The following is a 26,115-nucleotide window of genomic DNA, read 5'->3' on the forward strand; positions in this document are numbered from 1 at the left end:
ATATTCTTCCCCTGATTCTCATCTCTGCTTTTCATACTAGATGTGGCACTTTTGATGAGTAAAGAGAACATATTGGCAAAGTGATGCTATAGGTCATTCCACTGGTTCCAACCAGTGAAACCAACCAGGTGAGTCAAAAATCCCTTGGAAAATCCCAGCCCTGACTTCACCTCTTTTGGTGGACTGAGCCAAGTCATTTCATTACTCAATTGGGCCTCAATTTCCTCATCTATGAAATGAGAAGGTTTTTACCAGAGGATTCCTCAAGTCCCTTCCAGCTCTAAAATTCTACTATCCTACGTGGACCTTCCAGGACAGAAGCACATTAATAATGGATTTGAACGTGTGGATTTGGGTGATAGAATATAGAAGGGTTCTAAGGAAAGAGGGATAGAATATGGTTTGAGTGGAGCCTCAGTGTTGAATTACTGTTTAGAGCAGGTAAAGGCCTTTGGGGATATGTAAGTGGAGGACAGAAAAGACTTCTTACCCTGACCATATCAAAGAGATGGGATCTCTCTGATCTACAAGCAGTTCTATGTGCGTGTGTGTGTGTGCACATGTGTATGCATGCATGCATGTGTGCATGTGGAGAGTAGTAGTCCCCTTGCATGGTGATTTCATCAGTTTTTTTTTTTTACATTTTCAATTATTGCTGTTAGTTTATTAACGGTTCTGTATTTTTTGAAATTATTTACAAAAGTGTGTTTAATCTTCAAGGGACGTGTCTCCTTAGTACTAATCCTACTTCTGTGTGGCTTGCTTCATCATGGACTGGAATGTAGGAGGAGATAAAAAGTAATCCTAACAAAACTTAATCAGGAAAATTAAAGTGCCATTAAATACAGCCGCATTGTATACAACTAAGGTGTCTGTGAGTGCTTCGGGGTAGTTATCTGCTATTCAGGCAAGTCTGTGTGCACCAAAGTTGCATTTATTATACACAGTAAAATGTTTCCTCTTTGTTTACTCTAGTAAAAAGAAAAAAAAACCAGCTTAATCACATTCTACTATGGCATTTTACTGGCTTTCATAATGTCTCCCCGAAGAGCAAAGATGGAGAGTTTTCCTTTTGTGTGTGAATGTAGTTATTACTCCAGCGGATGGAGTAGGTTTTATACAGAGCAGGTTTATTTCTTTCTTTTCTCACCTCAGAATTTTCTACAAGGCTTTCATCCAGGCCACAGGAAGAGAGCCAGAGGGCAGACCAAGCATTTGAGTGGCCTAATGAGCAAGTCACAACTTTCTGGAGCTATGTTCTTATCCATAAGATGAGAGGTTTGGTCTATGTGATCTCTGAAGTCCTGCCCAACTCTTAACATTTTGTAGCTCTGGGCGCTGAACCAAAAGCAGCTCTCTTCCTGAGTGCTCCACCCTGGATCAGACCTTTGTCTTCATTCCTCTTCTCTATTTACACCTGGCTGCCCAGTTCCTTACTCCTGGCCCCTCTTCTGCCTCAATTCCCTCAAATTCTCCTTGTTTTTTTACCCTCTTTGTTTTCTTATATTTCTTATATTATTTATAATTTATTTACTATTATTTATATGTGTCTCATATTTCTGAAGATCCCTCCAAAGATTACACTCCTGATCTCCAGAACTGTTCCATCTCTATGTCTGTCTACTCCTATTGTTACGAAAACGACAGGCCAGCCAAGAAACAAGCACCACTCGGAGGGTTGGAGTACTCAGATGTATTACGCCGACGGGCTCAGAGTGGCTTCTGCTCCAAAGCTCTGAGCACCTCCAAGACGTGCACATGAGGTTTTATAGGGTAAAGTACAAGCCTGGGGTATTCGGCCAATAGGCATGGAACAGCTTTAGCAGCATCGTTATCACAAAAGTAGAGGCAGGGAGGCAGCAAACCAACATTTCAAGGCCAGATATGTCTCTCTGAAAATCCAGCTGGCTAGCAAAAAACAAAAACAAAAACAAAAACAAAAACAAAAACCATGAGCAGGGAATCAGCAAACTGACACTTGTTACACTTAGATTTACGAGTTAGCTTGTTAGCTGACCCCGTCTTTTCCTTCTCACTACCTGCATCCTGGCTCCTAACTGAAGCTATATCCTTGGGTTCCTCCGAGGGCCCCCTGGGATCCCCTATCATTGGTCCGTCTGACAGAGGCACACCCTTCTCCAGAGCCAAAGGATCAAGTATTCAGTGGCTCAGGTGACAAACCTGCTGTCAGGTTACAGATATTGTTTCCTGAAAGACCACACTACAGTGTCAGTGGAGACTTGGGCTGCCTGCGGTGCCCTGCCCTCACCTGGCTATCCCACACAAGGTGAGAATAAGCAGAACTCACCTCTAGTACCAGCACTCATCTGGAAACATGGCTCTGAGCCTCTGGCCCCTGCTGCTGCTGCTGCTGCTGTCCTGTGCAGGTGAGAGGAACGGTGAGCAGGGCTGGGGATGAAGGGGTTGATTGCTGGAAAGAAGCTGAAGAATGCAGAAATTCATTGGTTAGAGAAAAGGTAAAGGGGCAATAAAGAGGGGCCAAGACCAGAGCTAAGGGAGAAAATGAGGGTTAAGAAAGGAGGCCAAGACTTACTGTAGGTTAATGAAAGAGACGCAGCTCTCCATCCCCGTCACCTCATCTTTACAGCTAGGCACTGACTGGACTCCAGGCAGGACTGAATCTGGGTTCTAGGCTTTTCCCCTCAGTGATCCCTGTTTTCTCTCCTTACAGTGACCCTGGTCCCTGTTGGGCCTCAGTCTCTGGACTCTGGTCTCTCCCTCCTGAAGTCATTGCTCTCCACTCTGGACCAGGCTCCCCAGGGGTCCCTCAGCCACTCACGATTCTCTTCATTCCTGGCCAACATTTCTTCTTCTTTTGAGCCTGGGAGAACGGGGGAGGGACTGGTGGGAGAGCCCCCGCCTCTCCAGCCCCCTGCCCTCCGGCTCCATGATTTCTTAGTGACACTGAGAGGCAGCCCAGACTGGGAGCCAATGCTAGGGCTGCTGGGGGATGTGCTGGCACTGCTGGGACAGGAGCAGACCCCCCGGGACTTCCTGGGGCACCAGGCAGGTGTGCTGGGTGGACTCGCAGAGGTGCTGCTGGGAGCCTTAGTTCCTGGGGGACCCCCTACCCCTACCCGGCCCCCATGCACCCGTGATGGGCCCTCTGACTGCGTCCTGGCAGCTGACTGGTTGCCTTCTCTGCTGCTGTTGTTAGAGGGTACACGCTGGAAGGCCCTGGTGCAGGTGCAGCCCAGTGTGGACCTCACCAATGCCACAGGCCTCGAAGGGAGGGAGGGAGTCCCCCACCTTTTGCAGGGTCTATTGAGTTTGCTCATCCCAGTCAGGGAGCTGGGCTCTGAGGAAGCTCTTTGGGGAGGTCTGCTACGCACAGTGGGGGCCCCCCTCTATGCTACCTTCCAGGAGGGGCTGCTCCGTGTCACTGACTCTCTGCAGGATGAGGTCTTTTCCATTCTGGGGCAACCAGAGCCTGACGTCAATGGACAATGCCAGGGAGGTGAGTGCCACCGGGTCCGGGGCTGGGCTGTGGCAGGGCAAGAAGGAGTGAGATTGGGGTAGTCCCCCTCCTTACTCTTTCCCTCCTAGGCAACCTTCAGCAGCTGCTTTTATGGTAAGTAACAGGAAGGGAGTCCTGAGGGATTGGGCCTGGGAAGTCATCACCTCTGGAGTAAAAGAGGAAACTGATCGGAGGGGTGTGGCTCAACAGTTTTGGGGTGTGACTATCTGGGTGGGTGTCCCAGCTCTGCCTCTTCCTAGCCATGTGACCTTGGGCAGGTTACAGTCTCATTCTACGCCTCACTTGTAAAATATGGGTAATGTTGACTATCGCAGAGTTTTTGCAAGGGATTAAATGAGTTGATACTGTATGTGTCAACCACTTAGAATTGTGCCTGGCACATAGTGTTAACTAATAAAGAAGGGATATGGAAAGAAAGAACAAGATTGGATTCCTCCACCCCTTACTATTTCAGTTCAACAGTGCCAGAGCCCAGGTAGACATATTCAATAACTGGGCAGATTTCCTGATATGAGACCAACCAAGGGTTGTGTTTATAGTACCTAAAAGCATATACAGAAAGGAGACAGAGTGGGGCCGGGTGGACAGAAGGGATTCCAACTGGGCTGCTCCTAGGTGATTTTGTGCCTTTTTGGGACAAATCTCTCCCTTTTCCCCAATCCCAGCATTTAAACCAGTAATAGCAATATTCCCAGGGACCTCACTTTTGAAAAAGCCTATGCTTGCCACCCCACCCCCCGACTCCCACTGCAGGGCTCTGGGCCAGGGCCAGAATCTTCAACTTGAGGAAATGTAAACTGACCAGATGCTGCCTGCTCCTCCCTCTGCACCCAGGGGCATCCGGCACAACCTCTCCTGGGATGTCCGGGCGCTGGGCTTTCTGTCTGGATCTCCACCCCCACCCCCTGCCCTCCTCCACTGCCTGAGCACTGGTGTGCCTCTGCCCAGGACTTCCCAGCCCTCAGGCCACATCAGCCCTCGCCAACGGCGAGCCATCTCGGTGGAGGCCCTCTGCGAGAACCAGTTGGGCCTAGCACCACCCTACAGCATTTCCAACTTCTCCATCCATTTGCTCTGCCAGCACGCCAAGCCTGCCACCCCGCAACCCCCTCCCAGCACCGCTGCCGTCTGCCAGACAGCCGTGTGGTACACAGTCGCGTGGGCACCAGGTGCCCAAAGCTGGCTACAGGCATGCCACGACCAGTTTCCTGATCAGTTCCTAGAGGCTATCTGTAGCAACCTCTCCTTTTCCACCCTGTCAGGTCCCAACCGCCGCCTGATAAAGCGGCTCTGTGCTGGCCTGCTTCCACCCCCCACCAGCTGCCCCGAAGCCCTGCCCCCTGTTCCCCTCACCCCAGAGGTCTTCTGGGGCTGTTTCTTGGAGAACGAGACTCTGTGGGCTGAGCGGCTGTGTGGGGAGGCAAGTCTGCAGGCTGTGCCCCCCAGCAATCAGGCTTGGGTTCAGCATGTGTGCCAGGGCCCCACCCCAGATGTCACTGCCTCCCCACCCTGCCACATTGGACCTTGCGGGGAACGCTGCCCAGATGGGGGCAGCTTCCTGATGATGGTCTGTGCCAATGACACCATGTATGAGGCCCTGGTGCCCTTCTGGCCTTGGCTAGCAAGCCAGTGCAGGATAAGTCGTGGGGGCAATGATACTTGCTTCCTGGAGGGGTTACTGGGCCCTCTTCTGCCCTCTCTGCCACCACTGGGACCATCCCCACTCTGCCTAGCCCCGGGCCCCTTCCTGCTTGGCATGTTATCCCAACTGCCACGCTGTCAGTCCACTGTGCCCGCCCTTGCCCACCCCACACGCCTACACTATCTTCTGCGCCTGCTCACCTTCCTCCTGGGTCCAGGGGCTGGAGGGGATGAGGCCCAGGGGATGCTGGGTCAGGCCTTGATGCTCTCCAGTCTCCCAGACAACTGCTCCTTCTGGGATGCCTTCCGCCCAGAGGGCCGGCGCAGCGTGCTGCGGACGGTCGGGGAGTACCTGGAGCAGGAGGAGCAGCCGACCCCACCGGGCTTTGACCCCACTGCCAGCTCCAGCTCTGGTTTGAGCAAGAGGGAGCTGCTGGCCTGCTTCAGTGTGAGTAATCTGCCAAGGTGAAAGCTCCTGGACTGGGGAAGGGCCTCCAGGGGATTCTCTAATGTACTACTGAGGCATCAGTAGAGCACAGTGATTTAAGCCCACAACTCTGGAGTCATACAGGCTTGGGTTCACATCTTAGTTCTGTGATCAACCCTGGACACGTTTTTAACCTCTCTGAGCAATATTTTTGTAGTCTCTAAATGTGGAAGAATAATAATGCCCCAACTTTAGGAGTGGCTGAGGATTACATCAGATAATACATGCTGTAGGCTTAGCACTAGTACGTGATCTATAAACACACAATAAATGTTACCTCGTTGTTCTTCCACACTCTTTGATTCTCCCCCTTTCTGCTCCAGAAAGGAAAGGGATCAAGTTAGAGGACTCTAATCCTGTCCCTAGAGAGAGAGAATTGGAAGCTGGCAAAATCTATGAAGATAAGCAGAAATGAGAAAAGTTCAGAATGACTGCAAATCAGAAGAGTTGGGTTCTGGGTTTAACTATGCCACAGATTAATGTGGTCTTGGGCAAGTAATTTAATTGGGCTTTCCTGGGCTTCACTTTCTTCTCTGTAGAGTGAAAGGGCTGGAATATGTGAATACCGTCATTCATTCACTGAGTACCTGTTATGTGTAAGGTACTTTGCTAGGTTCTGTAGTGTATGTAAAGATTCCTTCCTTCATGTTAAGGCCCATCTTTCTCAATTCCTGGGGCCAAAGAAATGTAGCAATTTGGTTCATATCTACAAGGACTTATTGAGCCAACTATGGACCTGGCACAGGAAAGGCTATAGGTGGTCTCTGACCTAAAGGAATTTACTATTGGAGGGGACACACATACTAGCTTCGGATGAAGGACAAGCATCCTAGCAAATGGAGTCTGAGTGCCTGGGGTAGCTGAGGAGGCACAGAGGAGACAGCTCTCTTGCATCCTGTGTCTCCCCACCAGCCTGTGCTGTGGGAGCTGCTCCAGAAGGAGAAGAGTGTTTGGGCCCTGCAGATTCTAGTGCAGGTAACAAATTGGGGGGAGGGTTATGTGGGTGAATTGGGTGACAGACGTGGCCTGAGGCCCCTGCCCAGTGAGGCCATATAACTACCATGACCTCCCACTCCCAGGCGTACCTGCACATGCCACCAGAAAATCTCCAGCAGCTGGTGCTTTCAGCAGAGAGGGAGGCTGCTCAGGGCTTCCTGACGCTCATGCGTCGTTCCTGGGCCCAGCTGCAGGTAGGCATAGATGGAGGGGAACAGAGGTGGAACGGGAAGTCTAGGAATCCAGCACACCAGGAGCCTGGTGTGCAGAGGCTCACCCAGAAGAAGGAGGAACCCAAGAGGGGAGACGACAAGGATAGTGAGCATCTATAAAGCTGGCCTCCATTCCTGTGTCTCCATAGGTGCCACCTTCTGAGGAGCAAGCCCTGGGTCGCCTGACAGCCTTGCTGCTCCAGCGGTACCCACGCCTCACCTCCCAGCTCTTCATTGACCTGTCACCACTCATCCCCTTCTTGGCTGTCTCCGACCTAATGCGCTTCCCACCATCCCTGTTGGCCAATGACAGTGTGTAAGGACCCCGTACCACTCCTGATCCTTTCAGGGTCAGGCCAACCCCACTCGCCTAGAGCAGCCCCTTCTGTTAAAACTAGGGAGAGTCTCCTTCCTGTCCATGACAGCAGGGCTGCACAGAGCTGGGAGACAGCACTTTGGAACAGGGCCAAGGGGTAAGACCCCTTACTCTCCCCAGCCTGGCTGCTATCCGGGATTATAGCCCTGGAATGAGGCCTGAACAGAAGGAGGCTCTGGCAAGGCGACTGCTGGCCCCTGAGCTATTTGGGGAAGTGCCTGCCTGGCCCCAGGAGCTGCTTTGGGCAGTGCTGCCCCTGCTCCCCCATCTCCCTCTGGAGAACTTTCTGCAGCTCAGCCCTCACCAGGTATGAGAATGATCATTTATTGACTAGCCTGTTTTCCGCTGGGTGGGCTGGGCATCCGTGACATGTCTCCTTGGGAACCCCTCCCCACAAGTGTCCCACAGTGACTCCAACATGAGCTGACCCTCCCCATCTCAGATCCAGGCCCTGGAGGATAGCTGGCCAGCAGCAGGTCTTGGACCAGGGCATGCACGACATGTGCTACGCAGCCTGGTGAACCAGAGTGTCCAAGATGGAGAGGAGCAGGTGCGCAGGTGAGTGGTGGTGGGATTAGTGATCATGGCCAGAGAGGGAGAGAGGCAGGTACAGCTGCCATCATGGGTAGGGTCCTAGGAAGGAAGGGGTAAGAGGTAGGCAGTGGCCCCCAGCAGGGAGGGGCTTCAGGAGAGAGGCCTATCTGTGGCGCCCGTGTTTCCTAGTTTAGTGGTCAGATTGCTTGCTCTGTGTACCCACATGGTCCCTGCCTTAGTACCAGCCTCAGTGACCACATGAAGGCCAGCTTTGTGCCCTCCTCAGGCTTGGGCCCCTTGCCTGTTTCCTGAGCCCTGAGGAACTGCAGAGCCTGGTACCCTTGAATGATCCAATGGGGCCAGTGGAACGGGGGCTGCTGGAATGTGCGGCCAACGGGACTCTCAGCCCACAAGGACGGGTGAGCCCCTTGGCACAGATCTACAAGACTCCAGGCTTTCTCTGGGTGGGGGGAGTCTGTGTGGAGGACTTGCCCAGTCGTCTCAACCAAGCTTGAGCACAGTGGTGCTGGCCCTCAGCCCAACTCTGCCTTACTCCACGGCCGTTCTTACTACCACCTCTTCCTGACCCCACTCCATCTGGTCTATGACATCTCCAACATATCTATCCTCTGATGTCTTGAGCCCAGTCTGCTCCTGTCCTATCCTTGGTTCCAAGCCATAACCCAGGCCCCGGGAAACCCAGATGTGGGATTAGAGAGAAAGCTTAAGATTCACCTCTCTTTTCTCTCCCTTCCCAAACCTTTGGTTACAGGTAGCGTATGAACTTTTAGGGGTGTTGCGCTCATCTGGAGGAGCTGTGCTGAGCCCCCGGGAGCTTCGAGTTTGGGCCCCTCTCTTCCCTCAGCTGGGCCTCCGCTTCCTGCAGGAGCTGTCAGAGCCTCAGCTTAGAGCCATGCTCCCTGCCCTGCAAGGAACCAGTGTCACACCTGCCCAGGTGGGCCTATCTCACTCCCTGGAATCTTGAGAAAATTACAAGAGAATTACATTCAGGGATACCATCTGCCCCCCATGAAGGCTCCTTTTCCTCTGTCCCCAGGAGGACTCCCTTATCCCTTTCCTCAGATGAAGAAGAGCCCAGAGCCAGGCTGGTCACTGGGGTGGTAGAGAGGGTCCTGGAAGTTTTGGAGGGCAGGCCCCAGGGACCTGCTTGGGAACTGGCTGCCAGGACCTGAGAGCTGTTGTTTCCTGTCCCATCCCACCTTAGGCTGTCCTACTGCTTGGACGGCTCCTCCCAAGGCACGATGTGAGTAGCAGCAACTTCTCAACACCCACAGAGGCCTCTGTCCCCCATTTTCCTGGTTTCTGCATCTGCCCCTTCTCCCCTCCTGGCTCCTCTCCTACCTGCTACCTTGCTGCACTGTGATTGTCCTCTTCCCTACCACCTGGCCCGTCGTCTCAGGCCTCTTGTCTCTCTTGCTCCCTAGCTGTCCCTGGAGGAACTCTGCTCCTTGCACCTCCTGCTCCCAGGCCTCAACTCCCAGACACTCCAGGCCATCCCAAGGCGAGTTCTGGTTGGGGCCTGTTCCTGCCTGGCCCCTGAACTGTCACGCCTCTCAGCCTGCCAGACCGCAGCGCTGCTGCAGACCTTTCGGGTATGAGAGCAGCAGGGAGGATGGACAATCAGGGATGTGAGCTCTGGTTGGGAAGAGGGCATCTTCCTTGTGGCCAGGGAAGGCCTCCCAAACCTCCCCATTTTTTTAAATATACACCCAATAATGCGCGCGCACACACACACGTGCACACACACAGCCAATTCTCGTGCAGGTGAAAGATGGAGTTAAAAACATGGGTACAACAGGTGCCGGTGCAGCTGTGTGTATCGCTGGTCAGGTATGTGTGGTTTATCCCGACTAAGCTCCTCTCTATGTCCCAGGATGGTCTCATATGGCTGATGCTGCTTCACACACTCCCCTTGCAGTTGTCCTGAGAGTCCAGTTTAGCTCTGTGGCCACAAAGCTCTCCCCAGGTCCAGATGCAGGGCAGCATGACCTCCTTGAACATCAAAGCCACAGGGGTCTGAGAAATCTTCCAAGCCAATCACCCTCCTTTAGATAAAGAAACCAAAGCTCAGAGAGACTAAGAAAATTTAATTCATCAGGTGCCTAAATAGCAGTGATACGTGACCACAGTTGCCTTTAATGTGAGGCTCGCAGGTGTGCCCTGCTATAGTGGCACATGCCTTTCTCCTAGTTTTGGTCCCTTCTTGCCCCTCTGGTTCCCCTTCTTCTCTGAGGCTTGTGTCCAGACCCCTTCACCTATCACTACACCGTGATCCCCACCAGCAGCCCATCCCCACCACCTGGCCAGACTGCCTGCTTCCTCTGCTTCCACTGAAGTTGCTACAGCTGGACTCAGCTGCTCTCCTGGCTGATCGAAGGCGCTACCGGGAGCTGCCCTGGTCTGAGCAGCAGGTAATTCTCCCCACTACCCCAGAATGTCCTTCTCTTGATATTTTCCACCCCCTTTACCCATCCCTCAGCCCTGTATTGGGCACTTTATCCCTAGCATCCCCTATGATGTGACTTCCTCTGCTCTTTCTCTCACCTCCCTATTCCTCTCTCTCTTTTTCTCTCTCTCCATCTCTCTGAGAGAGGAGTGGGCACTTGGGAGAGTAGGAGGCTGGTGGGACTCACAGGATGGAGAGGCAGGATTGGGTCCAAGGCATTTTGGGTCCTTGGGCAGTATCTCTCCTGGGAAGCGGCTCCTCTTTCTTTCTCTTGTAGGCACAGTTTCTCTGGAAGAAGATGCAGGTGCCCACTAACCTGACCCTCAGGAATCTGCAGTGAGTAACCTATCTTGAGCTGTGAGTTTAATTTAACTAACATTTTTTTGAGCCTTTACCATGTGCTGGGCACCATGTAGTATGCAGGAGGTTATGAGGATGAATGACGCAGAGCCCCAGCCTGTGGGTCTCCTGGCTTCTCCTCCCCGACCCTCCTGCCCTTCCATAGCATCTAGCCTGACTGGATCTATGGGATTCAGAAGACCTGGGTTCAGGTCCTAGCCCTGTCACCTATTTGTGATCTTGGGCAAGTCATTTAAACCTCTCTAAGCTTCAGTTTTTTTCATCTGTAGAATAAGAATTAAAATGGTACCTACCTCATAGGTAGTTGTGAAGAGTAAATGCTTTAAAGTGTAATAAGATACTTAACACAGTACCTGGCCCAGTGTAAGTTTCTAATAGACATTTGCTGTTATTAGTTTAATTCAAAGTAACATCAGAGCCACTGACGAGGCAGAAATATACAGGAGTAAGCAAGCATCGCCTTACCTCCACCCATAGTAATACAGCCATGGGCGTCAGACTCTGAAGACTTGGCTTTAGTCTGTTTCCCACATTTCTGGTAGAATGATGTTGGGAATGTCACTTGCCCTCTATAAATCTTTGTTTTTCTTCTCTAATAAACAGTGATGTTATTGTGGGAAGCCAATGAGAATATCTACAGAAAAACATTTCTCAAGCCATAAATTACCATCAGTGAACATCTGTACTTGTGTTGAGAGTGTTGATATGAAGAAGGAGACAGGCTGTGGCATGTGTTGACTGAACATCTACCCACTCACATACCTACAGGGCTCTGGGCACTCTGGCGGGGGGCATGTCCTGTGAGTTTCTACAGCAGATCAACTCGATGGCAGACTTCCTTGAAGTAGTGCACCTGATCTATCAACTGCCCACTGGGGTTCGAGGAAGCCTGGTGAGAGGGGTGCTTGGGCGTTAGTCAGAGCAGGGAGGCAGGGACCCTGGGTATGGAACCCAGCCTCCATGCTCGGCTCTGTTTTGAACCTGCTTCCCGATCCTATCCTACAGAGGACCTGTATCTGGGCTGAGCTTCAGTGGAGGATGACGATGCCAGAGCCAGAGCTGGTGACCCTGGGGCCAGAACTAAGTGGGCTGGACACCCAGCTCCTCCTGGACTTACCGTAAGGCTATGGCTGGAGATACTGGACTCTCAGAAGTCTCAACCTGCGGCAGAAGATCTGCCCTTAGGAAATGCCTTAGAGGTGGTGGTGTTTATCTGTCTGGAGGTTCCCTGACATCAGTTACAGCCCAAAGCAGAGGATTCTATTCAAAGTTGTTTTATGTATGGACTAGCTCCCCAAACATGTCCCCAGCATGGGACAGCTGAGGGTGGCAACACTGTGACATGGCCTGACAAGCAATCTTAACAGAACCTAGGCCACATTAATAGAGATAGAAGAGCTGAAATGAGGGAGGTAATGTTTGGGTCTGCCCCAGAGGATTGTAGTCTGTGCTCTCAGTATGTTCAGAGGAACAGATAAAGAGAAAATGTACAAAACATGTGATAAATGTCTTTGAAAACCTCAGGGGCTATCAAATAGAGAAATAGATCATTAGTTTCTGAATGGCCCTATTGAGCATTACAAGTACTACTAGTGAATGAAAATCAGATTTTTACACAGTATAAGGGAAATTGTGGTAGTAAGTTCAGGCCATTGGAGCTGTTCAAGCCCAATCTGGATGGCCCCGTGGCAGGAACGTTGTAGAGCAGATTCAGGGATGGGTGAGGGGTGGGAACACTACATGAACCTAAAGCTCCTCCTAAACTAGAGATTCTAGGAGTTTGTATCTCACTCATAGGCTTCTTTTTCCATTTTACCCCCGTCCCCACCCCATTGCCAACCGAACTGTAAATCAGAGTAGGAGAAGGCTGGTGTCAGTCTTCCTGGGAATGAGGTGACTCCATCCTTACATTTTTATAGGCCTTTCCACAGATTTTGGCTCTTGTACTACTTGGCCCATTTCCAGAACTGGCAACACTCGACAGAGTACAGGACGTCACTGCTGATTTTTTTGGCAAAAGAGCCTTTTTTTTTTTTAAATGCCATTCAAATCTGTTGGTTCTTTCTCAATTCTCAAATATATTGATTCTTGGAGATAATTTAGAATCCCGAAGGCCTGGATGAGGTGAAAGATCCTGGAACAATAATTGGAAGACCCAAGATCCTCATTTGTGAAAGAGGGATGAGAAAAATACCTCTCTTACCCCCAGGTTTTGTCATGAGGGTCAAATGAGATAACATCTAGAAGAGCTTTGTAAATTGTACAGTGCTGTACAAGTGAGGGGGCTCCTTCTCACAATGAGTAGAGGAAGGGTGGTTCTGTGGACAACAGGAATTGGGAGTAAGACCCCAACATTTGATCTCTGTGAGCTTCAGTCTTTTAATCTATCAAATGAGGAAAAATTTAATGATACTTAATATTTGGGGCTTTTGGGGTTTGGGTGTAGCTCAGTGGTAGAGCACATGGTTAGCATACACGAGGCTTGGGTTCTATCCCCAGTACCTCCATTAAAAGTATATATATTTGGGGGTTTTGACTCCATTAGATGATGTAGGATTGTTTATCATCTCTTCTCAGGAGACTGGAAATATGTCACTCCCCATGTTCTCTCCCTTCAAGCACTGTGATGGGAATGGGACCTGGGGCTATTTAATATCAGTTCCTGTCCAGGGCCACAGGGTTTGGTCTGGTGTAATCTCCTGTCTGGGGAATGTGGCATTCTGTGGTCCCTTCTCAACTTGGCTCAGTTCCAGGTACCCCTGTTGTCCAATTGCTATAGGGTCCGGTTGATGGACAGACTGTCCAATGAATCCATCATGTTGGTGGTGGAGCTGGTACGAGGAGCACCAGAGCAGCTGCTGGCACTGACCCCACTCCACCGGGCCGCTCTGGCAGAGAGGGCACTACAGAGCTTGGTAAGGGTCCACCCTACTAGACTCAGGACTGTGGCCTGGCCAACCCTTACCCCTCAGACAACGCTCTCTATCTTCTAGGCCCAAACCTACACTCTTGTTGCCAAATAGGTTTTTATCTTCAAGGCCCTATCCCCTAGATCTACCTCTGGTTCTATTCCTTCATTGTCTGCTTCATGTTTCTTATCCATATCCCTTGGAGCGTAAGAAATTCCTTGGATTCTGCCTCCCAATCTTTCTGCCTGCTCCTGTTTGGAAAAGTGAACAATGGTAGAAGGAAAAAGAAGAAAAAATATAAAAAGAAACAATAAAAAGAAAAAACAAACATAGAAAACTGAACAATGGCAATGAACTTCATAGGGTCTTGAGTTGGGAGCCAGATGAAGGCGAGGTCAAAGATCTTGGTGTCTTGATCAAAGTCTGGCTGTCTGAGTCAAGATGCACTGGCACTGTTCCAAGGCCTGATGCCTTTCTCTAGGCTCCAGAGGAGACAACAGTCTCGAGGGAAGTGCTGGAGACTTTGGGCCCCTTGGTTGGATTCCTGGGGATGGAGAGTACACGACGGATCCCCCTGCAGATCCTGCTGGCCCATCTCAGGCAGCTGCAGGGCTTCTGCCTAGGAGAGCTGTTTGCCACAGAGCTGGGACGGCTGCTGCTGCAGGAGCCCATTCTTGGGTATGGACCTCGGGGAACTTCAGATTCCAACTCAGCTTACACCCACCCCCTCAACCACTCTCATCAGTGGCAGCCCATTCAATATGCTTGAGGTCCTTGGAGCCCCGAGTCCCCAGTCCCCATGTGTCCTCTCTTCCCCCCATCCTTTTCCTCACAGTTGCCTCAGCATCCCAGCACCTGACCTTCTTTCTGTCCCTCAGGAAACCAGAGCTGTGGAGCCAGGATGAAGTAGAGCAAGCGGGACGCTTAGTATTCACTCTGTCTACTGAGGCTATTTCCTTGATCCCCAGGGTGAGGTGAAGGAACAAGGGAGGGAGTAAGAGCAGAGAGGGGACTGGTGAGCTGGCTTTGGGGAGCAAAGGCCGAGGAGGTTGAGGGCAAAGAGTGTGAAGCCTGAGTCTGGGGGAGACTGCGAAAAAGAGACGGGACTTTGGAATGACAGCTTTAGCAGTTGGCCCTGACCTGCCTGGGTCTCCCAACCCTTCCTCTACCTTCTCACCCAGGAGGCCTTGGGCCCAGAGACCCTGGAGCGGCTTCTGGAGAAGCAGCAGAGCTGGGAGCAGAGCAGAGCTGGACAGCTGTGTAGAGGGCCACCACTCACTCCCAAGAAAGCAGCCCTGGTAGCTGGGGTTGTGCGGCCCGCTGTGGAGGATCTCCCAGGTGAAACTACCTGCCTGCTTGTATGCCTCGCAGGGTGAACAGGAAGGGGTATCCAGCAATGCAGTCAGATTTGTGCCCTTTGAGCAGACCTGTACAATTTCTCTCTGGGCTTGGGTTTTCTAATCTATAAAGCACAGAGGTGAGATGTATGATATTCAAGGTCTCTTCTTCTAGGGCTCTATAGTCCTGGGAATTTATAACTGATTACATTTTAGCTCAGGACTTCCATTTCCCTGCTCTCTTATCCCTGCTAACAGCTGACTCAGCTCTGGCTTGGCTATGTGTGGAGCTCTCTGCTGGGAAGATGCTTTGGATAGGATACAGGAAGGAGATACTGTGGGGCTAGGGACCTGGGTTCTAATCTAGATTTGCCATTCAATACCTGAGGAACCCCCTCTGTCTTCCATCCATACAGCGAGGGGCTTGTTCTCTCCAGTCACTTGTTCTAATATTTGTTGAGTTCTATAAATATCACACTATGGTAATCCCTTGACCCATACTGCCCCCGTTGCCCAGTACTCCAAAGTTTGCAGGGGTCATTCCATCTATAGATATCTCTCTGGGCATACTTTAGCACTGCATTGACCCCTGGCCCTGCCTTCCCCCTTCAGAACCTGTGCCAAATTGTGCAGATGTACGGGGAACATTCCCAGCAGCCTGGGCTGCTACCCAGATTGCAGAGATGGAGCTCTCGGACTTTGAGGACTGCCTAGCACTGTTTGCAGGAGACCCAGGACTTGGGCCTGAGGAATTACGGGCAGCGATGCGCAAGGCAAAACAGGTTAGTGAGGGAGAGACCAGCTGGAGTTGGAAGCAGAAAAATATGAGGAAGCTAGTTGAGTGTGGATTGGGACACAAGGGAGTGGATAGCAGGGTAAGAGGTGGGGGAAATGGGATACAGGAGAATTAGAGGGTCTGGATCATGAGTAGAAGTCAGAGAGGATGAATATTGAGGAAAGGAAGCAGGTGCAATGGGTAAAGGGACTAGAGAAGTGGCTACCAAGCTTTAGTGTATATCGAAATCATCTGGGGAGCAGGTTTTTAAAATGCTGATATGAGAATCCCATGCTACACTCACTGAAGAAAAATATCTGAGGATGGGTCTGGGCATCTGTATCTTAACAGTCACCCCCAGTGAGTCTGGCTAGAGCCTGCTACTCTTCCTGAGACTCTAGAGTCTTTCAATAACACCTTAGTCAAAGGAAACTTAATCGAACCCTATCATTTTATAGTTGAAGAAATTAAGACCCAGAGAAGGCAAGTGTTTTGCTTGTAATTACATAGTTAAGGTCAGAGGCAAGACAAAGAGCCTGCATTCTGACTCCTAGTCCAGTGCTTTTTCCATTCACATTGTTCCTCTCTTTCTCTAGTTGTGGGGTCCCCCCCGGGGATTCCGTCCTGAGCAGATCCTGCAGCTGGGTCGGCTCTTAATAGGTCTAGGAGAGCGGGAACTACAGGAGCTGACCCTGGTGGACTGGGGAGTGCTGAGCACCCTTGGCCAAATAGATGGCTGGAGCTCCGTCCAGGTGACGTCTTTCCTCCTCTCTACCACCTTCCAAACATCCATCCCACAGATTCACGCCTCTAGGTCATCTAAAGCCCAAGGAATTATTTTTTTCCCTATGATCCTGCCTGGCCTTTCCATCTATCTTTTCTTAATGCCCCATACTTGTAGCCTTAGGAAGTCTGTGATTTATTCACTCTGAGGCCCTGGCCACTTAATACTTCCTCCTGCCTCTTTCCTTTTGGCCTCTTCTTTTTCTGTCGTCTTTTTTGGATCCTCAACCTTCCCCATGTCTATTGCATCTTCAGGTCTTAATAACAAAAGAATTTAATCCAGGAGCACTTGTCCCTTCCCTAATCAGTTTCCCATCCATGAATTCCCCATGACTTCTCTCCTTATCCTGTGGCCTTCACCCCTACCCCAGCTCCGGGTTGTGGTCTCCAGTTTCCTGCGGCAGAGTGGCCGGCACGTGAGCCACCTGGACTTCCTCCACCTGACTGCGCTGGGTTACACACTCTGTGGACTTCGGCCAGAGGAGCTGCAGCATATCAGCAGTTGGGAGTTTAGGTCACCTGTGGAGGGGGGCCTGGGCGGTGGTGCTGAGGTCAAGGTGGGCTCACTGGGGAGGGAAGGATCATGAAACAGTGGTTCCATGGAGGAAGGGACCTTACTTGAAGCCATCTTGACCACCATCTCATGACTACCGACCCTATCATTGTGACTGAATCCTTCCTTCCTTCCACCCTTCCACCCTTCCACAGCCAAGCAGCGCTCTTCCTGGGCCACCTGCATCTCCAGTGTTCCGAGGAGCAACTGGAGGTTCTGGCCCAGCTCCTTGTGCTGCCTGGTGGTTTTGGCCCAGTCAGTAACTGGGGGCCTGAGATCTTCACTGAAATTGGCACTATAGCAGGTAGGGAGACTGGGCCATTGCAGGTGCTCATTGTCAGGGGTTGGTTTCCTTACCTTGGGTGGACTGGGTGGAGGACCCACTTCAGGTGGGAGTCTGAGCAGGTGTTGAGGTAAGAAGTTGGAGATGTGATGGGGAAGGTCTACAGGAGGGCACTTTGGGAGTAGCTGGAGGAGAAGGCCAGTATAAGATACATTTGGATGCCCATCCCACTTGCTTCAACAGCTGGAATCCCGGACCTGGCTCTTTCAGCACTGCTGCGGGAACAGATCCAGGGCCTTACCCCTCTGGCCATTTCTGTCATTCCTGCTCCTAAATTTGCTGTAAGTATTGATGGACTGGGGTCTGGGGTGACCACAAGGTAGCCAGGGCCCAAAGAGGGCTACAGTTGAGGTAGTGATTCCTGCTTCTATCCCCAGGTGGTGTTCGGCCCCACTCAGCTATCTAGTCTCACCAGTGTTCAGGCTGTGGCTGTCACTCCTGAGCAAATGGCCTTTCTGAGTTCTGAGCAGCGACGAGCAGTTGCATGGGCCCAGTATGAGGGGAAGGAGAGCCCAGGACAGCAGGGTGAGTTCTCAACTGCACAACTTGACGCTCCAACTGTGACTCAGAATCTGAACCCTAACATGGTACTGGCTGGCTCATAGAAGCCTTCAGAGATCTCTGGAGTGAAGGGATCTACAGGCAGATAGTCTCCAAGTAACAACCCAGGGAGCAGGGTTGTGATATTCCTTCCATTCTCTGTCTCATCATAGGTCGAAGCAGAGCCTGGGGTCTCCAGGACTCGTCACAACCCTCCTGGACCCTGGCATTGACCATCTGCTTCCTTGGCAACCTGCTATGAGCCTGTCTCTACAGTTAGAGATTGTTGGGAAAGACATTTTAAGTAATAATGAATAAAGTGCAAGTGGAAGTGCTTTACAATTATCCTCGGGAAGCTGATGAGGACTATGGGGAAAATGCTAATGCTTTCCACCTGAGAATCAGCATTCTTGTCATGCCATATCCGGAGTCTCTCCATCATAAATAACCCTACTGCCTCTTTTCCTTTCCTGGAGGCTAATTCCTCCTCACCCCACCGTTAGAAATAACGCAGACAGCTGAAGCATAGCAAGGAGTCTTTACTAGGACAAAGGGCATGAGGGGAAAGGGGGCATCCAGAGCAAGGAGAAGGGACCACCATTACAATGGCAGAGGTGGTTGGAATCTTGAGTCATCTGCTGGGGACGGGAGTTAATGCTTGCTGGGGACGAGAGGTGGAGGGATGCGGATATCCTGGCCTCGCTCCAGTCGCCGTTCACAGTCAATCAAATAGTTTACTCCATCGATGACCAGCTGCACCAGCTCCACCTGAAGGACACTAACTCTTGATCTCCACTTCCCACAACCCAAGTTTCTCTCTTTAGCACTGATTTGCCTGCTCCAAGAACTCATTCCCAATTTCCTCCCCATTCAACCTAAATATTTTTTCAGATTCTATTACATTCTTGAGGCTCACTCACTGCCACATTTTAACCCCCAAAGACCTATCCCTAATCCCTAAGGATCTCACCTCTGACTTGCCCAGTCGGTCCAAATTAGAGACGTCAAAGACGCTGCCTGTGGCAGCTGTGTCCACTCCTCCAGTCCCACGCTTTTGGAGTCTTAGGTTCTCCAGGATCTTTGGGAAGCGGCTATCCTACAGTGGGGATGAGGGTTGGGAGCAGGGTCAATAGGGGCAGAGACTGGTCCTACCTGAAAGGGCCCCAAACCTGACTCTCGCCACAATATGCTCCTTTTCAAAGTGTCTACTCCCTCCCACCCACACACAGCCATCTTCCTCCCTCACATCCCTCACAAATCCCACAACTCCTTTACTTTGCTTAGCAGGGGCAGTTTGATGTGAACTCCTGCCCGAAGTCCAGTGCCCAGGTTAGACGGACAGGTCAAGATGTATCCCAAACGCTCATTCCACATGAACTCCCAGCCACGCTCCTGGATCAGCCGCTCCACCTGAATCCACAAAGGCTTTGTTAGCGAAGGTTCAGGGATATGTGAACCCTTCCTTAGCCAGACCCACAGGAAACCTATAAATATGTCGAGAACCAGAAACTTGGGATGAGGCAGAATGACACTGCTTTTTATTCTTGGTGGAAATGGTTCGTTATTATCATGCATACAAGGTAATTTTGATGTTGCAAGCCCATAAGGATGAGATTGTGGAAGAGAAACTTGAAGGAATGCTGCATTAAGGATGATCTAGGGAAATGAGCGGGGGTGGTAAACTAAATTGAGAAAGGACTGATTATTCAATGAGTTCCACATGCATTGACATCTTTGCTTTGCTAATAAGCCTAGAACTTGGGAGGGTTCTTTCAGCCAGAAAATGAGGGTGGAGGCTTTGCAACAGGAAGAGGCAAGAGAGCTTCTAAGTTAGCTGTGGAAAGAGCGCATGTGAGAGAGCAGAGAGAAAGGTGAAAACAATTCAGAAGAACTGGACTAACAGTTGTGGTGGGTGGGGGAGGAGTGTGGGGAGCATGTTTTTATTTCACTTAAGCGTCCTAATCATGAAGACGACAATTAGAGTTGAGGAGACCGGGGATCTGCCAAAGTGCCTAACATGAAGACCACAACCTAACATGAGTAAGGGGAACCCTATTCATAGTTCGGAAGAATCATGGCCTCAGGGGATCTTGTACATGCTGAACAAGGGAAAAACCTTCCATCTAGAATAATCATAATAGCAGCTAACACTTAGTGAACACTCACTACGGGTTTTACAGGCTTTATCTCACTTAGTCCCCACAACCTAAAATGTAGGAAGTCTTATCCCAGTTTTACAGATGAGAAAACTAAGACTTAAAATTTAAAAAGTACTTTCCTACCCACTTACAGTCAGAATATGTCATCCATTACTTGCCAAAAATAATAGAAACGTCTCAGCTAGATCTAAAAGGAAGACGAACTCTCTCTTCACAAGTCCAAAATAGAACTGTGTAAATGAGGACATACAGTAAGGATTCAGTTTATGGGGATTTCTAATCTAGGACTGAATATGGAGACCTAATCCATATGGGATTGAGGATTCACTTCAACCCTTCATGTAGAGCCACACATTCTGGAACTTAAGTTGTTCCATCCTCTACCTTCCTTGGTTTCCTTCGCACTCTCTGCTTAAAATCGAGATGTGATTCTTAAGTAAGAATGACAGAATCCAGAGTCAAGGCCTACCTGGGCTCAGAACTGGGTGGTTACATTAGAATCATGAACACACCAATCTTTCACTCCCTACATCTATTGGGGCTCAAACCTTTTCCTTATCTGCACACCCAGCCATCCCACACCACACCCCCAAGGCACTGGCCATCTCACATATTCTCTCTTTGCATTATCTGGCAACTGCTTTATTTACTTCCTTAGATTTCTGACAGTCTTTCTCTCTTCTTGTTCTTAGGGTGACCATATATCCTGGTTTTCCCTGAACAGTCCTGACTTATACCTATTGTCCTGGAGTAATTGATGGTGATCCGTTTCACTATCCAAAGCGCCCTGGGTTGGTTGATAAATTATATGGTCAGTCTACCTATTCTAGTCTTTGTTTTCTCCTTAAGTCCTCCCACCTAGTTCCCTTATATATTCTTCCCCAACCTCTTTGAGGCCTCGGCAGAATCTTTCAAACACTTTTTTCATGTTGCCACCCTTCTCCATGGAGATGACCCGTGTATGATCCTCCTCGTTCACCCAGATCAAGAAGCTCTTCTCATTGTTGTGCCTGAAGGCAGGAGAGAGGGACGGACAGGGATCAAGAGGCAGAGCAAGAATTGGGGGAGACAGAGAAAAAAGGGCACTTACAGGGGCACGGGGACAAAACAGGTAAGGCATGCCTCATACCAGATTCCACGAGCATCTGGCCAATCTCGAGCCATTCCTGCTGCAGTCAACAATGGGGACACAGGCTTATCAAACAGGAAGTGATCCTGGGGAGAGTAAAAGGACTCAGGTTAATCATCCTCACAGTAGCCCGTCTGCCTCATCTGGCCCGGCCTCCCCTCTAACACTTCTTTCCACCTGCTCCTGCCACCCAGCTCACCCTCAAGGGCCCTCACATCAATAAGCTGCTGCTGCTCAGCCTCTGTCATCTCACTGAGCCGATAGTAGCGTCCAGCCAGGTCACCCTTCAGGCCACTCAGCGCATCCACCACGACACGTTCCACCTCTCGCCGCTCTGCCCGAGTGCAGGCTGGAGGTAGGCTGAGTCCCCGGATACTTCGGCCAGTTCTGACTCTCGAGGACAATACATACCTCTCATCAAAGTAGCCAGAACGGATCTGGGGAATAAGAGAAATTAATATGTCACAGAAACACAGTGGATGAGAGCTCAGGGCCTTGGGGAAGGAGAGACCGTGAGGTCTAGAGGGTCCTCATTGCCTGCATTGGAAGGAGAAGCTTATTGGGCAAGGGCTCCAATTGAAGGGGCATTATGAACCCTTCCTCAAACTGCCCACCTTGGGGTATGGCCATTCTCATCCACCCTCTCCTTTCCTCTCCACATCTGCTGCTCCTTAACATACAATTCTTTCCCCCATGCTTAGACTAAAAGCTCAGCAGTATAATGACTAGGAGTCAGGGAATAATTAAGGTGATGGGATCGGAGAAACAGAATGTTGTACATAAGGCTATACAAATCAGAAGTGGAATATTTGACCTACCTTGCTGGCATCCAGGTCAGTGGTATGTTTCATCGTCCGGGGGTCATATCCATTGTGTCGCTCTTGGATCACAGGGTCAAACAGCTCAGCAAAAACCTGAGGGAGAGTTAAGAGGGAGAGGGTGGTTAAGGAGAGGGAATCCCTTCCCAGGCATTAGTTGTGGCTTGATTTTACAGGGTCAGAAAACATGAGAATGGATGGTCCAGTCTTAAGGGAAAGTGAGGGGTCTTTAGGGGTAAGGAGCTGGGATTACTGGGAAGAAGAGTTGGGTCACCAGGGAAACTCTGGGGGCCCCCTACCTCATAGGTCTCCTCATCTCCAGCTACCATTCCCACAGTCTTGATGAAGGGGTGGCCGGGGTTGTCCACGCCAGTCTGGATACACTGATCTAGCGTCCAACCAGTGGGTGTGGTCTTGTCGCAGAGCCGGGCATAGACTGCTGGGGTCAGGTGACTGGCCATGCAGTTGTTGTGCTTTCGGAGGTCTGGGTACTCAGCGCTAGGGAGGGGGTACCCAGTAACCATGGAGGGAGGGCACAGGGGAACTAGACCCGGTGCAGTCAGCTGGGAGCTGTCCAGTTAGCCATATCTGGCTTTGCTCCTTGGGAGGAGGGGAGATTAGAGGGAGGCTAAACCTTGGAAATCTCATTAGGGACTTTCAGGGTCTATTCTTTCCCAACAGTTCTAGCTTCCTCTGGCTGGCTGGCTCAATTCCCCCAGATCTGCTCAGTTCTTTCCTCCCATGGGCACAATATTAGAGATGGGGGAGGGGAAAGACTAAGGAGGGGAATTCAGGAAACAGGAGAGAACAGCAGGAAAAGGAGATGGAAGAGAGCAGAAAGGATAGTTCCTGGTCTCTCAATTAGGGATTTGGGCAGAGTAGGTGCAGCCAGAACACGCAGGGCCAGAGCTGGCCCTGGGGCGAGGACTGAGGGTTCCAAGTCCCTGGGAATGCTTTCGCCTTATGATTCTGGACTCCACCCCCGCCCCACTGAGGTTTCCAGGCTGTACAGAGCCGCGCTCCAGAGCCTTAGTAATTATAGCCCTTCTGTTGCCCGGATCCTCACCTCCATCCCCATCACCAACTACCCGTCCTCTCCCGATCCCCCGCGCGGAGACACAGTTACCTCGGGGGATATAGCCTCCGTCGTTCACTGGCGGCTCGAACAGGTTCTGGACGGAGCAGAAACCCAGCGGCTAGAGACCCTGCTCCAGCCAAAGCCAGGAGCCTGAGCCCTGGGCGGGCAGACAGCAGACGAGAAAAGGGACCAGCCATGGCTTGAGGGTCCGGCTACAGAATCCCGGAGCAGGAGATGGCTCAGGACAGGAACCCGGAGGGAGGATGCAAACAGGCGGACTGAGGGCCGGAACTGGATGTGACCCTGGAGCCGAAATGGGGGCTGGAGCGGGAGTGGGAGCCGGTGCCGACCAGACTGCAAGAGAGGCGCAGTGAGCTAGCGGCGGCGGGCGGAGGAGAGCGAGGCCAGAGCTGCAATCTCCAGGGGTGGGGCTCATGGAGGCCCCGCCTTCCCGCCTGCCTCAGCGCTAGGTGTGCGGGGGCCGAGGTAGGCACCACCCACCAGGTAGATTAGGGGGACCGGAGATTTGCACTCCTAGGCCGGGGAATGGGCTCATCGGAGATGAGGCCGTCCAGATTTCAGCACCAAGTAGAGGACAGCACCCAAGGGGGCAGACGAAACCCGAACACCCTTCCCCAAAGCCTCTCAGTTTAAACGGAAACCCTATTCGTTACTCTGTGGATGTGAAAGGGTGACACTGCCCTCTTCTCGGTTTTCGGCCTGACCCAGCAACCTCTCCATCTTCCCAGGGGAGGCGGCCTCGGGGAGACCGTGGAATAAACAGAGATATCAGAAGAAGCCAGAGAAAGTACACAGAGGCATTCACTGGGAAACCAACCCCCGCCCCCGCTTGCTCAAGGTCACCTTTTCCTTAGAACCAGGAAGAGGACCAAGGCTCCTCCCTGTCACACCTGTGTTCTCCTTACAAGGTTGTGGAAAGTTTCCCCGAGAGAAATCAGGGAAACACGAACCCTTCCCGATCTATGCTGTCTTCCCCACCCCCCACCCTGCCGCCAAGTCTGAAGCCCTGCTATGTCCTGCCTCTGCTTCCCGTGATCCCCATCTTTCCCCTCCTCTACCTTCCTCCCCATCTCCTACTTCACCTTTGATATTTTACTTCTCAGCTTCTTTTCCAGGATCTGTTTGCTGCTCACAGGACTCCCTCTGAGTATTCTCTGCAAGCTTGCCTACCTGTTGGTTGTGCTGGACGTGGGGCTGGAGTTGGGCAGAGAATTACAGTATTTCCTCCTCCTCCTCTCCTTTCTCCTCGCTCTGCTCTCCGTAGCTCCCAGTTCCTGGACTGAAGGGGAGTGTAAGTAAGGTGAGGTGAAGGGTGTGGTAAGATGACGAGGTGCAGGAATGGAACAGGCAGGCACAGGTCTCCAATCACCACATGTGTTTCCTCTCTTGGCTCCCTAATGCTGCTTAAGCCAGAGTGTAAGGAAGAGTTGTGTCCAAGGGCATAAGGTCACCAAAGAATCTCTGTCTTCCTCCCCATCCCGTCTCCTCCTCTCTGTCCTCACAAGGTGCATATTCAGATTTGAAAGGGCTTTGTTCCCATACCTCCAAGTGTGACTTGACCTTTGTCCTGGCAGGAAGGAGAATAAATGCTGGAGCTGCAATAGAGATGTTGCTTCAGTATGGAGGTCAGTTAAGGTGGAGTAGACATGGTGGTGAGTGGTGATTAGACAGGCTTCCTGACCCTGATTGGCTTCCAACAAGGGGCAGAAAGTGTCAGGCTGATGAAAGGCAGGACATTTCTCTTACTGATAACTGGATCTTAATTCCAAGAACATAGTCCTACAACAGGACAATTTATGTCCCACAGCTGCTTCATTAACTCCAAGGACATGCCCCAGGATATCTCTTTCTTTGCTCCCATGGAAGCTTCTGTTTTAGGGCTGAGCTCCACAGGAGGAAAGAGCCTGTAACAGAAGATGATTGGCGCCACCGGGATGAAGATAATGATGGCAGAGTCTTCCAATAAAAGACCTCGTGGTCCAATCAGGGGCTGGAGCTGTATTCACCAGCTACCTTAGCTGATGGTTCCTAATTGAGTGTTTTCTTTTCCTCTATCTCTGAGCAATAAAAGCTCTTTTTTCATTTTGTCCCTCTGCCTCTATTGAGAATTCTTTCTCAGTCGGTAGACAAGGACACCCACACTTGGAGGGCTTGCCTATACATTTGCTGGGCTTTCCAATTTGGGGTCCCTCTATCTGCTAACAGTGGCATCAGTCCCTTCTTTCAGCTATCTTGTGGGGTACATCCACAAGACAGTAAGATACTTGGAAATCTTAAGGGAGAGCATTTGAGAAGAAGAAATTCTCTTCACGTTGGCCTCTGGCCCCACTGATGAACCTCCCTCCACCCCTATATTCTCATTCTATCCATTTCTCTCAGCCTTCCCTTGTGTTCTTTTTCCTGTCTTCCTCATTTAGGGGTATACTTAGAAGCCAAAAATCTCCCTTCTGGATCCATCAGTTCCTTCTCCTCCTGGTAAGAGAGGAATCATCAGAGAATAGATGGAGTTCTGCTGTTGGAGTGTGGTCACTCTTGGAGAGATGGAAAATATTACCTGTGTTGTGGGGGCTCATTATTTGGGTTAAGGAGTAGCTGTATGAGTAAGCAAACATAATTACTTGGAATGCTATATATTTAGCCAGGTAAAGGAGGGAGATTATCTTCCAGAGCAGTAGGGTTGTTATTTCGTTGAGAGGGTGGTTACTAAAATTAAAGAGGTATGGAGCAGAAAGAGAGAATTACAGAAGGAAAACTAAGACTTGCCCAGAGCAGTCGAAAAATCACTCAAGTTTAGAGACTAGCTGTTCAAATATGAATAATAGCTCCACTGAGAAGAGACATGTATTTTTGTACTTTTCTTATTCCCTGTGAAAGTCAGATAATGTAGTAATATTCATTTACAAAATTATCCTACAGCATACGGGAAGTAATCAATATATACAGTATTTGATTTATTTAATAATAGTTATCAAAAATATTTAGTATTTATAAAACATCTTATAATTGCAAGGAATTCTAGTACATATTATTTCATTGAATTGAATTGGATTCAATTGCAATGGATGAAAAGGGTTGGAGTCTATATTTTTAGGGGGATG

The 26,115-nt window shown here is 50.6% G+C and overlaps 2 protein-coding genes across 3 annotated transcripts; one reads left to right on the forward strand and one right to left on the reverse strand.

Annotated features, from left to right (window-relative positions):
- Positions 1-11: 11 nt before the first annotated feature.
- Positions 12-18,157, forward strand: STRC (stereocilin). 2 transcript variants are annotated; one of them, XM_031672850.2, is made up of 32 exons: positions 12-128; positions 1,156-1,278; positions 1,566-1,773; positions 2,192-2,387; positions 2,693-3,478; positions 3,568-3,592; positions 4,334-5,588; positions 6,540-6,602; positions 6,707-6,817; positions 6,985-7,151; positions 7,332-7,518; positions 7,654-7,769; positions 8,032-8,164; positions 8,518-8,700; positions 8,971-9,009; positions 9,191-9,358; positions 9,531-9,596; positions 10,049-10,177; positions 10,490-10,548; positions 11,341-11,464; positions 11,578-11,690; positions 13,352-13,487; positions 13,963-14,159; positions 14,360-14,450; positions 14,663-14,819; positions 15,431-15,600; positions 16,190-16,345; positions 16,748-16,890; positions 17,085-17,233; positions 17,456-17,553; positions 17,650-17,797; positions 17,986-18,157. In XM_031672850.2, exons 4-32 carry the CDS (start codon positions 2,336-2,338, stop codon positions 18,072-18,074), a joined length of 5,310 nt encoding a protein of 1,769 aa, XP_031528710.2. In that variant the 5' UTR covers positions 12-128; positions 1,156-1,278; positions 1,566-1,773; positions 2,192-2,335; the 3' UTR covers positions 18,075-18,157. The 2 variants fall into 2 exon arrangements, with proteins under 2 accessions (XP_031528710.2, XP_072818674.1); XM_072962573.1 differs by lacking the exons at positions 12-128; positions 1,156-1,278; positions 1,566-1,773; positions 2,192-2,387 and having other exon boundaries at positions 3,458-3,478; positions 5,455-5,588.
- Positions 18,158-18,334: 177 nt separating this feature from the next.
- On the reverse strand, positions 18,335-24,332 carry LOC102537791 (creatine kinase U-type, mitochondrial). The gene is made up of 10 exons (XM_015237206.3): positions 24,188-24,332; positions 23,045-23,350; positions 22,218-22,416; positions 21,919-22,014; positions 21,316-21,537; positions 21,101-21,186; positions 20,858-20,981; positions 19,088-19,222; positions 18,783-18,908; positions 18,335-18,580 (listed from the first exon to the last, which is right to left on the reverse strand). The coding sequence occupies exons 2-10, from the start codon at positions 23,191-23,193 to the stop codon at positions 18,464-18,466; spliced, it is 1,254 nt and encodes a 417-aa protein (XP_015092692.1). The 5' UTR covers positions 23,194-23,350; positions 24,188-24,332; the 3' UTR covers positions 18,335-18,463.
- Positions 24,333-26,115: the final 1,783 nt, after the last annotated feature.

Source organism: Vicugna pacos, chromosome 6, assembly GCF_048564905.1.
Source record: "Vicugna pacos chromosome 6, VicPac4, whole genome shotgun sequence".
Taxonomy (NCBI): Eukaryota; Metazoa; Chordata; class Mammalia; order Artiodactyla; family Camelidae; genus Vicugna; species Vicugna pacos.